Source organism: Lathamus discolor, chromosome 3 (assembly GCF_037157495.1).
Source record: "Lathamus discolor isolate bLatDis1 chromosome 3, bLatDis1.hap1, whole genome shotgun sequence".
In the NCBI taxonomy this organism is placed as follows: domain Eukaryota; kingdom Metazoa; phylum Chordata; class Aves; order Psittaciformes; family Psittacidae; genus Lathamus; species Lathamus discolor.
The window spans coordinates 139,049,173-139,061,718 of NC_088886.1; the positions used below are offsets into that span (position 1 = coordinate 139,049,173).

Genomic DNA, 12,546 nt, shown 5'->3' on the forward strand with positions numbered 1-12,546 from the left:
AAATAGGATACCTACATTTCATGGTTCTGTTCCTTTCTTCCTCTTCTTTATAGTCCCTTTCAACCTTTCTAACTGCAGATTTTAGGGGAATTCAATTGTCCAAGCTATCCTGGAAACCAATAATTCACATAAAGTGCTGCGTCCAGGCTAATTAATCAGGCTTTGCGCTGTCTTTGTTACTTGTGCTGGCATGAAGGTGTCTGTGGATGCCCTGCATTGTCTTTTTCAAAAAGTCTGTCCGAAACACAGGGTATCCAGCTGTGCATGAGCTAGAGATCTGTGAGGGAAGGTGACTCAGCTATTGCAATGTCATTGGGTTGCTGTTTCTCAACTGAATGGTAGTTGGCTTGCTTGCACGACAGTGAAATGGTTTGATACAGCTACTATGGACTTCATCTGACCCATGGACAAACCTCAATAAAAAGTCACCTGAAACACAGTGTTATCCTAACATTTACAACACAAGAAACAATATTGCTTGTTTTTGATAAGAAGGAACTTATCTTTGCTTCTGTATGAGTTCAAAAGAGGGAGATTCCACTTCTTTGAATGTTTGTAAGGGCATAGTATATATTGACTTCACGAGTTTATCACACATTAATGCTTGAAGTGAAAAATATGATGCTTTTTCTTTCCTCACTTATAGAGTAATATTTGTTAGGGGAAGTCCCATAAAGCAGAAGACAAGACTGCAGCTCCAGTATTGAAGTATATGTTCTCCACACAGACCACGAAACTGCTGTTGCAGGCTTTTGACTGATGACAAATTAGAGAAGAAAATGGCTGTGTCCTGGTCTCAGCAAACCATGTACCCAGAGAAATGTAATCAGCATATTAATGTAGGATTTGCTTGCTAAGAAACAGAACTTCCCTGCCTTCTGCTGATTGAAGTAATTTAAATCTCATCCTCGTTTTCAGCAATTATGTGTAGCACGTTGTGTTACGTGGTGCTTGCCAAATGCCTAACAAGAAGTAAAATATTTATCTACCACCTGCAAGAGAGACCTGCTAAATGTTTTTCTTATTTTTTCCCTCCTAGAAAGAAAATTTTGAAATGACACTGGCTGTGTTATTTATTAGAAATTATCATTTCCTGTAGTCAATATGAGCATGTATCATATTTTGCATTAGTAATTTCATCAGCAATTAAGAGTGGTTTTTAAGCATCTAACAGTCTGTAGCAGGCTTTATCTCCTCGGGAGATGGAAAGTTCTGTCTTCGTGTATATATAGATATTGTAATGAGATTATAAAGAATTACTATGATTGTTCTTTAATCTAACAGCTCTTGAATGAAAAAGCTGGTAAGGAACTTGAGCAACTACATATGAGAAATAGTAAGCTCATACAAGAGACTGAGCAGCACAATGTGATGTTTGAAGAGGTGATGAAGAACATGCAGCAGAAGACAGCAGAACTGAAAGTAAGTACCAGAAGGTGCATGCATGCTATCAACTGTGTTGCTCTGATGGCAATCTTACTGCCTGGGACAGGGATGACCTCAGTTCTTGTACTGGTAGCTCCCTATGGATAGTTTTGGAGAAAATATCAGCTAAGGAGTTTCTAGGAATAGATCTGGCTATCACTGGATGCCATTCTTTCGGTGGCAGTACCATGCCTCCAACCCTGTCACCTGACAGTGGAGTACCCATCCTGCTGGAGGAGCTGTGTTTCATAAAACACATAAACCAAGCCACTCAGTACATTGTGTTCATAAAGGATGCATGGTACTTTGAACAAGCATGATGGTTATTTTGATTGTGAGATCTACAGATAAAAGCAATTTCTTGCTTACAGTGATTAACATAATCTGAATGTTGCCAAAAACCTTGTCAAATCTTAAGAAATTGTAATGACAGTTTCCTAGATAACTTCTATTGAAGGGAGTTGCTTCCAACACTGAAATTCCCCCTTCCCCAGTATCAGTTCGGAAAATGAAATATATGTAACTAAGATGGTGTTTACTTGCTGATATAAATTGTTTTCTTGCCTGAATTTACATTGTTTAACAGTTGTTTTGTACCACTCAGAAGCAGGTGAGTTTCATCTGGGGAAGGATTAAATGATTCCTGCATATGCTTTTTAGGGTACTTTGATTACCCTTTGAGAAAGGGTAATGTGTGTTAGATGTTATTACTCAGTCTACTGTACCTTGAATTTTGTATTATCATTGGGATTAAAACACTAAACATTCAGGTAGAGAATAATTATCTTAGCAAGGTTTAGTCAAGTGTAATCAATTCCACTAAATAAAAAGGGAACTGTTAGTCAAAATGATGAAAACTAAAAAACTAACCACTGACAGGTTAAACCACAGATGATTCTGATCCTCAATGGACTGTATGGTAGGAGCTTGTTTTCTGTTGTATTTTGTTAGGCAGACTGAAGGATTTTTTTTTTACCTATTTGAAAACCAAATTGCTGTCTTTTCCAGGTTATTTGATTTTAACATTGCTTCTGGCAATACCATCACTGTTTAAAACTTCACAAGCAATGTGTTCAATTGTGACTTACATTTGAGGCTCTAGAGTGTCTAAAGGAAGATTTTGATTCTATGATCTTATCCTAACATCAAGAAAAGTTGATAGAACTTGTAGAATCATGCAGATGGAATTCTGGGAACAAAACAAAATAGAACTTACTGAGTAGTGACTAATTAAGCCAATTGCTAAAACTTCTACAAGCCCCAGTCATGATCTGAGACACCCTTTTTATAGCTGTTGTGCTTGCAGTTCCATCCTGCATCATGCTGAGTGCCTCCACTGTGATGTTCACTGAACCATGAAAGTACTCATACGTGTGTTCAAGGTTATTGTTAGTAAGAACTGAAGACATTCACACTCTCCCAGAGGATGCTCACACAGTAGGATTCAGCATCTCACAGGGTCAGTAGCTGAGGCTGGAAGTGGAACACTGTAGTCTGTGATGGCTGCAAAACCTAACAGTGGCACTAAATTGTATGAGGAAGTTATATTTACTTCTTAAAAGGAAATATACTAATTTCTCTTGCAATTATTGGTTGTGTTTCCTGGTAACTAGTTATGCAGTGTTTTGATTGATTATTTTCCCCTCTGTACAGCAGATGAGTTGAACTCTGCATTTTGCTTTTTTTAAAAGCCTGTCCTGGGTTAAACCACAACAAAGCCATAGGTTATAAAAGAGACTGAGGGGTGACCTCATCAATGTTTACAAATATGTAAAGGGTAGGTGTCAGGATGATGGAGCTAGGCTTTTTTCAGTGATATCCAGTGATAGGACAAGGGGCAATGGGTGTAAACTGGAGCATAGGAAGTTCCACGTTAACATCAGGAAGAACTTCTTTACTGTAAGAGTGACAGAGCACTGGAACAGGTTGCCCAGAGGGGTTGTGGAGTCTCCTACACTGGAGATACTCAAGGCCCGCCTGGACAAGTTCCTGTGTGATGTACTGTAGGTTACCCTCTTCTTGTGGGGGGGTTGGACTAGATGATCTTTTGAGGTCCCTTCCAACCCTTGGGATTCTGTGATTCTGTGATTCTGTGAGATAGGGATAACAGATACTTGCTATTAGGGACATGCGATGAGATCACACTACAGATATCTTTCTCATCACAGTCACTGTCCCTGATACTTCAAAGGAAATTAGAGCTGCCCATGTTTAATCTGCGGGACTAATAGGGTAGTGCTGTGCAAGGTTTGCAGCTGAGGATTCCTTATTGATCATCTTTAGCCCTAAAGCATAAGATTTGATTATAATTTTCCTTGTCCTAGCTGGCTTTGCTATAAATTATTTTTAATATTGTTAAACTAGCTAATTACTTTCTCTCAGGTGACCCATGGCACTTATGCCTTTGCTTCCTGAATTTAAAGGAATAAGTATATGCCAAGTACAGAGGCGTTTTCTTTCTGTAGAGGCATTCTCTCCCCTTTATTGCTGCTCTGTAGGCCAGAGATGAGGAAGTGACTCAGATGCGCCTTGAAATTTCAAAGCTGAGCAAAACCAGAGAGATTCTCCAGAGCAAGCTGCGTGCTGCAGAGGAACAAAAACTTGATGCATCACATGAGAGAAACACCCTAAAAAATCAAATATCTGGACTGGAGAAAGGTATGTTCTAACTGATGGGTGGATCTGTCTTGTGATTTGTAATTTATTTATTTGGGGTATGTTGTCCTCTTAGGATTATGCTCTTTTAGTGTCTAGTATAAGACTGTATAAATAACGTTTGGAATCTATAGCAGCATTTGAAGAGCCTTGTAGATTTATTGAATTTTCATAATGTAGCATATGTGGGGTGGACATACAACAGGCATAACTGAACTTTGTGATGTTCCAGTTGGTGCCATGTCATCCCCAATGCAGTTTCATTGCTCCTAAACTGACCTGTGAGAGGAGCAATCTTACAACTTAATGAAAGCAGATATTGTTAGGACATGGTTTTTTTCGCTCCTTTGATTCCGCTGAATAGTTACAGCCTGGAAGTGAATTTCTGCAAGTGAGCCGATGAGCTTAGTTCTGGTATGTTCAGGACTTCAGCTGGTCAGTGTGGATGCTACAGCTGTCTAAGTATTGACTTTGACTTGCTGGCATATCTGGAAAGCTTTAAGAAGGAACTTGAAACATTTTTGCCAAATGGATGTTTTGGAACAAATGGGTCTAATAAAATATTTTGTTCAGCTTTTAAAACCAACTTTCTTGTATTTTTTTAGCATTTAAAACCACCTCTTTTTAAACATTAAAGCGCAAATACATTTCAAAATCAAATATGCTTTGAAATACAGGTGCATTTACAAAGTGATTTTTCAGAAAAAAAAACCCCAGTTTTGTGCTTTTTTCCCCCTGAAGTTATATTATGAAGTTTGCAAAATATTAGAGTTGTTGGGACTTTTTGGGTGGAAAAAACTACTTTGCTATAAATTTCATCTAGTTTGAGTTGATACATACAGGCATAAATGCCTCTCCCTTCCCTTGTTTGTTTCTAGCTTATGTTCTGAAGAGATTGCATGTATGAGATATGAATCCTCACGTGTAACTGTATTTATGGAAATTTATGTCTGGTTTTCATGCATCTCTGCGAGGGTGGAAGAGCTTTCCCACAAGTATTGTGCTAGCACTGCTTAAGGTCATGAGCTGTGCTAGAAAGCAGAGAGGAACTTAGGAAATTCAAATCTGTACTGGAATGCCTGAGAATGGCTACTAGTAATGTATTTCACCCATCACTCCAATGTACTGCATTTCCTGACTTGCAGTGTTGGTGTAGCAGGTTTTAATTAATTTAAAAATGTAGTGAAATCATGTCTCCAGTTTTTAACATCTTTTCAATAGTATATTTCTGGTGTTAATCTTGACCCATAGCAGGTAGTTTTAACTCCACTGAAGCCAACAGACTTCAACTGCCTCAAAGGAGAACTGGATTTCATATAGAGGTATTAGGATAATTCTCAAAGTCCCTGCTTTTGAAAGCACCTCAATTTTTGAATGCTCAAATTGATGCTTCTTAAAAGGCTCTGATTTTCTGTGTTCTCCATGGTTTCTAAATATACACTTCTTTTTGGTATATTGGTTTGAAAATTTAAATCTAATAAGTCCTCATACCATTAATTACTGTGCCTGAGTTCTTTTAAGTACCAAATAAATATCAACATTATTAGCTGAAGCCTGAGGTTGTAAAACCTGGTCATAAGTAGTTGAACAGTTCATGTAAGCTTGAAGCTTTTTAAGAAGTCCACTAAGTTGTTTCTTTATTTTTAACAGCTGCACAGGTTGAACCCAGGATTTAGTCTCTTTTCTTCTTTTTTCTAGAGTTGGAGACTGCCAAAAAGCAGGCTGATATTGACAAGAAAGCTATAGAGGAGCTTGTGAGGGAAAGAGATATGCTAAGCAAGGTGAGCTTGCATTGGTAATACTGATAAACAAATCCCAGCTTGAGAATGAAATACCTCTGGTTTAAACACAGCAGCTCATAAATGTTGTAGAATAAACAATGTTGAGTAAAAACCTCAGATTTTCTTAAGCAGATGCTCACACTGTTTCTTTCCTATCCATTGAAATAGCGTACCCATAAATGCACAAAAGATTTCTAAGTTCTAACATACAAACTGTTAGGGAGTTAAAAAATGCTACATATGTTCACCTGTATTGCAAATCCATTATTTGATATCCAGAGTTCATTACGTCTGCACTTTTACACTCTGAAGCATATGAAGTTTAATATTCATTTTCGGCAAACTAAGTCTTTGCTAGTAAAAGAGCAACCCAAAATGTTGATGCACCACGTAGCAGCTTGGCAGGCTATGTTAATGACAATCCTTGCTTTTAGGTCCATTTCTCATACTGATCATTTTCCATCAGCCCAAGAATCTTGTACTGCAGGGTAGCATCTCATGTTTATGGGCATTCCTGAAGTGTAATCTAGTACATTCAGTGCTAAAAGATGATTTCTGAGGTGCTTTACTTTATATAGATTCGCTGTCGTGGGTCTCAACTCTAGCAGAGGTTCACATTTGGCAAGTAACGTTTTGTGTAGGGAAAGTAAATTTTTAAGTGGGACCAGAATGCTGATTTTATAAATATTTCAGTATTCTCTGTTTAATCCTTATGCATAATTTTAACCCAAGCTTGGTTAATTTCCATTTTGAACTTGCTATTTAGGACATGAGAAGGAAGGGTATTTGCCTTTATTATTTATTTTTCTGGCTGTTGGCATGCTTTACAACCTAAATGCCTCAAAGCTGGTAAGGTTTTTCCAGTCATTAGTTATATCCACTTGTAAACAATCCTATCCACTTTTTGTTGTAATGCAGACACTAGTGTTTTAACTTCAAATCAGAAAAAGCACTATTTAGCAGCTCTGTTAGAGATGGGTAGTTTTTAAAATCAGATTTGAGGTTCAAGTATTTCAACTGAACAAATTAGCTAAGGGGTAATGACATTGCGAAGTCCGTGATCATATGGCATATTTTTGCCATAGTGGTGGTAGTGTTGCCTTTTCAGCTCAAGAGTCATTATTTTGTGTTCCCTGTAGAACTTGGTCAAGGCCACCAGTGCCACTCAGAAGCAGACGAATCTGGTGAAGCTCCATGAACAGTCAAAGAGGAACTTGGAAAGTGAAATCCAAAATTATAAGACTGAAGCTCAGAAACAAAGGAAGATTATTTACCAATTAGAGAGGGAGAGAGATTCTTTCATCAGTGAAACCAATGAGCTCAAACAGAAGGTATGAACAGATTTTTGTGCAAGTGGTTCTTTCCTGTCTTACTCTCAGAACTGTAAAGATGCTATATTCATTTCCTAACATGCCAGTGGCAGGAAGCTTAGATCAGTGGTCTTCACGTTGTTGACAAAGATTTCTTCTTGTCAGTGCATATTGCCTGCTGCTCTTTCAATCTTCCTGGGCGAACAACATCAAGGGGTGCGTATTCTATGAGAGGCTTGGAGTTACAACAATGTATTTCTCTTATTCAGTGATCATTTGGGAAATTAAAGTAGAACTGGAGTTCAAAGCAAGGCCTCTGACTTCCTATAACCAAATCCTACAATTGAAACTCTCATACGCAGTTGGAAATTATTCTTTGATTTTTCTGTCTTATCTGCAAAGGACCTTATCCTGCATACTGTTGAGGCCAGTGAGAGATGACTATGCTTGGCACCTTTGTAAGAGACAACATTCTGAAGGATTACTCCCATTACGTGAAAGCATCTGAACATGTTCAAGCTAGTCTGCAAACCAAAAGTCTTCCAGAAACAGCTGCAGAGAAACACTGCATAAAATTTGTCTTGCCTTCTACGCATTATTATGTACAACTTTATTCCTGATGGTATACTTCAGAACATGGTTGTAACATGTTCCATTAATTGCTGAAGATCACATTGAAGGGCCCTCCAAAAAACTCATTGATTTACTGGGATTAGCTTTCAAGCTGTTTCAGTTCAGAAGTTATTTGCTATCTCTTCAAGTTAAAATGATCCTTTTTAACATGTGACTGGCGGCTTTTAAATCATTTTTTTTGAATGGTATATACTCCCTTGTCTGGATTACCTTTTGTCATTTCCTCAGAATAATATTCCATGAAAATGAGATTTGTCTTTGTGGCAAAGTCATATTTGCATCTTTCCCTCATAGTGCATTTCTAACAGTACAGATATGAGTTAAGAACATTGTAAAATAGGGCGAGGGAGTAATTCATAACACTCAGAACTACAAGGCTCTTGCTTTCAATTCTGATTAAGGTTGCTTGCAGTATTTTGAGGGTGAAAATGACAGATGTTTGCTTGCTTTTTCTTTTCTCTTCCACTTTGGGTGCAAATTTTCTGTCACTTATTATAAGGCAGATTCTCAGTAAATGGATTATGGCACATGTGCTGTTCATATAATGATGCCTGCATTGTGACTGCAAGTTTCTGAAGGACTTGCATGCTTCTGTGGTTCACTGAAGGGGCAATTCCTGACTCAGCTTGCAGGTGAAGAGCAGCAGGATTTCTGAGCATGAAAGTATGTGAGACAATAGTCTATTCCCTGCAGTGGTTCCCTACATGAAATTATGGTTTGGAAGTATAAGACAGGACAGAAGGACATAGGATCAGAATTATTATATCCACTAGGTAGTATTTAGGTTCACTGTTTGACCTATGCAGGCTTGAGAACCTGTGGCAAAACCACAGGAGCAATTTCACAAATGGCGGGGAATGAGCTTCTGATGGGCAGTAATCATATGACCAGTAAAGGCTCTTCTGTCACCTTTTACCGTCAAGCCATCTCTAAAGAAGCTCTCTGCATACCTTCTGAATTGTGTAAGGGCTGGTAAAGAGCCAAATTGGTCTAAGTCCAAAGACTTCTTGGAACTCCTGCAAGGCAGACAGACCCATGCTGGCTCTGAAAGCTGTCTGGTTATTTACAGCATGACAGAATCTATCGAGCTGCAGAATTCCTCTTTTAAAATTACCATTTACTATTTAGTAACTGATGAACAGAGTCAGCAAAGTTATATCAACAACAGCAAAATAGTTCAGTGGTGTAAATTCATGCTAGATTTGCTCTTCTAATTATTGGCCTGGCTGACCACTCATTTGTATAATTTTTAAGCCAGTGTCACTTGTTGAATATCCTTTGAGATTAGTCAGCACAAAATCTGTCTCTTTGCTGTTTGCTGTGTAGCCTGTATTACTGAGCTGCTAGTGTTAGTAGATTATTTCTTTTTTTAATTAAAATACTTAGAGTATGAAATCTTAGTTTCCCTGTGGAAGGTTTAGGCTGCTGAAAAGGAAGCAGTGAAGTACAGCCTTCAGTTTCACCTGAAGTGTTCCCTAAATTGCGCCTTATGAGACGTTGCGAAACTAGCCGTAAAGTGTTGGATTTTTTAAGAAAAAAAAAAAAAAAGCCATTTTCAAAATTCAGTTTTACAGTTTAACAACATAGCTAGGAAAATTATTAAAAAAAAAACCAAAACCAACAACCAACCAACCCCATATTTCTTTTTTCAAATTCACATAATCTTTGGGAAATCTAATGCGCAGCAGGCACATCGTTAAGACCATGGCAGTGCTTCTAGGAGTGGTTAAACAAAGGTAAGAAAAAAAAATGGTGCCTTTACGGAGATCTTGGGTAGGTTCATTGAACTAAAAGGTAACCAGCAGTAGATGCTAGTTAAGTGTACAGATGAAATACTGTGTGGTACAGAAGAAAACTATGAATATCTAATACTTTCTGCTTAGCTTTGGCCCCTTGTTGCGGAATCTGAGAGGTGTAGTGTGAGGATGCTCAGCTTCCCGCAGGGCTCTGTTGGGAAACATTGCATGTATATTTTCTGTATTTATAAGGGAGAATTATTTGGGTTTAATCATTCCAGAAAAAAAGCAGTGTCAGCGTCCAACCTGTGAACAGAACTCAAAAAACTTAGTCCACAAGCTTATTGTGCTTATATTGTATCAAAACCAAGTAAAAGACTTACAAATGCGGTGACCTACTTTCAAATGTTGCTCCAGCCTATGATCACCATAGCGCAAATAGAATACATGCCTCATTGATTTCTTCTCCCTGCTATTACTATTAGCAGGTTGTTTTAACAGAAAAGGAAAAGGCAGGAGTAAGTTATAAACTGGGACTGTGTTTTTGTATTGCACTGTAAGCAGTTCCTTGGATCCTCTGCTGTCAGCTACAAATGTGCTGGAATTGTATTCCTGCCACTGTGATAAAATTTTCTATATTTAGCTATCCCCTATCTTCAGAGTTGGTTGGAGGTACCTGGTGGAATGATCAATTAATTAAGCTCATCCCCTTCGTTACACCTCACAAGGGTTTAGTGTTAAGCAAGGGACAACACTGTCAACCACAAACTTTGCTGTTATTGATTATTTGTTGTCTTTTTATTTTTTTATTCTTCTGCTTTGACATATGATCATAAACCTTACCTCAAACTGCTGCTATCAAAAAGAGAGCCAGGAAAACTGAGTATGAAATGCAGTTGCAAATGGACTTCTCCCCCGGATTTTGTCTATGTGATTCCTCAGCTTTTTTTTTAATGCTTCATCTTTTTCCCAGCTTGAAGGGTGGCATTGTGTTCTTCCCTGGGCAATGAACCTGAAAAATTATGTTCTTGATGTGTGTACTCCGTTTTCTTCTTATTTCTTTTCTTTCTTTGTAATGCTGGATTCTGCTTTTTTGTGCTCCTCGGCTTTCCACTTTGTACAAGCAGGCAGAAGGTTCTTACATTATAAAAAGAAACAATTAGGAAGCCCATCATAACAGTTAGCAACTATTTGCATTTTTGATCCTTTAATATAGTAATCCTTATGAATTGTTGTGTAACTGTTAGTAAAGGTGTTCATAAAATTTTGTATTTTTGCTTGTTGATACTGCATGTGATCATCTGCTTTCTACAGTCTACAATTCTCCATTCTCTTTAGGTAACCTTCACAATATTATTTCTAACCCTTCATAGAAGCAACTAATGGTGATTACCTACTTATTTAGATCAAGTATAAGTTACCTTAACTGACTTTCTTCTTATTATTTTGATCATATATCAACTGTTTGTGACCATGTGTTCATTTAAAAAAAGGTTGGGTTGTTAGAATATAGGAGTACATGCAGATCTTCTTGGGAAAACCTGTGTGGTTTTGTTCATCTTGTCATACAGCTGACATGCAAACCAACATATAAAGTCTAGCTTTGCTCTATACATAACCTAACACTATTCTCGATGAAAGCTGTTTATATTGATTTTACTGAATCTGTTCAGTGGCAATATTTTCAGTAGCTTGTTTTTAAATTACATGTTTTAAATTACATGTGTGCACGTCTTTAAGTTTTAGTCTTGAACAAAACCTAGGTATCAGATTAAAACAGAATGTTGTCCCATGTAAGCAATCTGGGAAGGTTAAACTTGTACTTGGGCTAAAGTTGTTTTTAGCTGTAGCTAAAACTTCTTATCACAGGGATCTGAACTTGTCATCTTAGAAGAAAATCATAAACTCTTCCCCATCCTTATAACCTTGTGATGACAATTTAATTGTGTTCACTTTCTTTCTGCTCCAGGTCCTCCAGAACCTGAAAGATATTGAAATACGGGAAATGCAGATCTGTGACTATGAGAAGAAATTAGAAGAGTCTACAATTAAACTTAAACAGGAACAAAGCCAGTGTGAAGCTGTGAGAACAGAGAGGAACCTCTTCAGTAAAAACCTGGTTGAAGCTAAGGTAGAATAATACATTTTTCTTTGTGTTTTTCTCTCTGTTCTTGTTATTTCTTTCCTGATCTAATTTTAATCTGATAAAAGGAAAGCTCACTGGGTCAATGACAGAAGTGGTTTCTTTATTTCTGTGTGTTTTGGGGAATGAATGTTTTAGGTCCCTGACATGTTATCTGAACAGTATGTATTTGGAGTGGAAATAGGAACCCACAGTCATCATATGGCAATTTCCCTGCTTCAAACCATGCATAAAATCACAGTACACTGAAGCTATGGAATTACAAAACCCTACCAGAGAAGAAACTTTTTTCTTTTCATTCTAGCTCCACTCTGTTTATTCCTCTAGGAGATGTCTGCATTTATGGGAAATAGGGTAGAAGGGGAATAAGATTGCCTCCTTAGCCCTGAATGTGTATGCACATTACTGTGAATCATGATTAGAAAGCAGAGGGAAAACTTTCTCAGCTGAAGTGATATTTTCTGACACAACTTAACGCTTCCACCTCACTTGTTCCTTTTAGGGAGTGTAATTTTCCTCAGCTAATGATGCTCTCTGCATTCATATCTCTTCCTTGGGGATCTCACTAACAATAGTAGAGGAAAAGAACAGATCACTGTCTGTTATTCTGATGTAACAATCTAAAATACTACACAAATCCTATTGTAATCATCAGAGATTTGGACCTCAGATAGCTGTGGGTTATTTCAGAATAAGGATTTATAACATAGACATATACAGTAGATTATAAATTTATACTCTGCTTTGAATAGGTAGGTGCTTTGCTTGAGAAGCAGATGGAAATGAACTATCCAAGCTCTTATCTAACTGTGTGCTGAGGAATGAACCATTTTGTCATTTATGTGGGATGCTTTACTTGACCT

General features: G+C 37.6%; 1 protein-coding gene across 1 annotated transcript in view; it reads left to right on the forward strand.

Annotated features, from left to right (window-relative positions):
• CFAP58 (cilia and flagella associated protein 58) overlaps positions 1 to 12,546 on the forward strand; it is a 63,586-nt gene that overhangs the window by 14,286 nt on the left and 36,754 nt on the right. Inside the window, exons 6-10 of the mRNA XM_065670709.1 lie at positions 1,285 to 1,422; positions 3,924 to 4,083; positions 5,779 to 5,861; positions 7,001 to 7,192; positions 11,510 to 11,671. Coding sequence (XP_065526781.1) covers positions 1,285 to 1,422; positions 3,924 to 4,083; positions 5,779 to 5,861; positions 7,001 to 7,192; positions 11,510 to 11,671 — 735 coding nt within the window. The remainder of the gene's footprint in view (positions 1 to 1,284; positions 1,423 to 3,923; positions 4,084 to 5,778; positions 5,862 to 7,000; positions 7,193 to 11,509; positions 11,672 to 12,546) is intronic.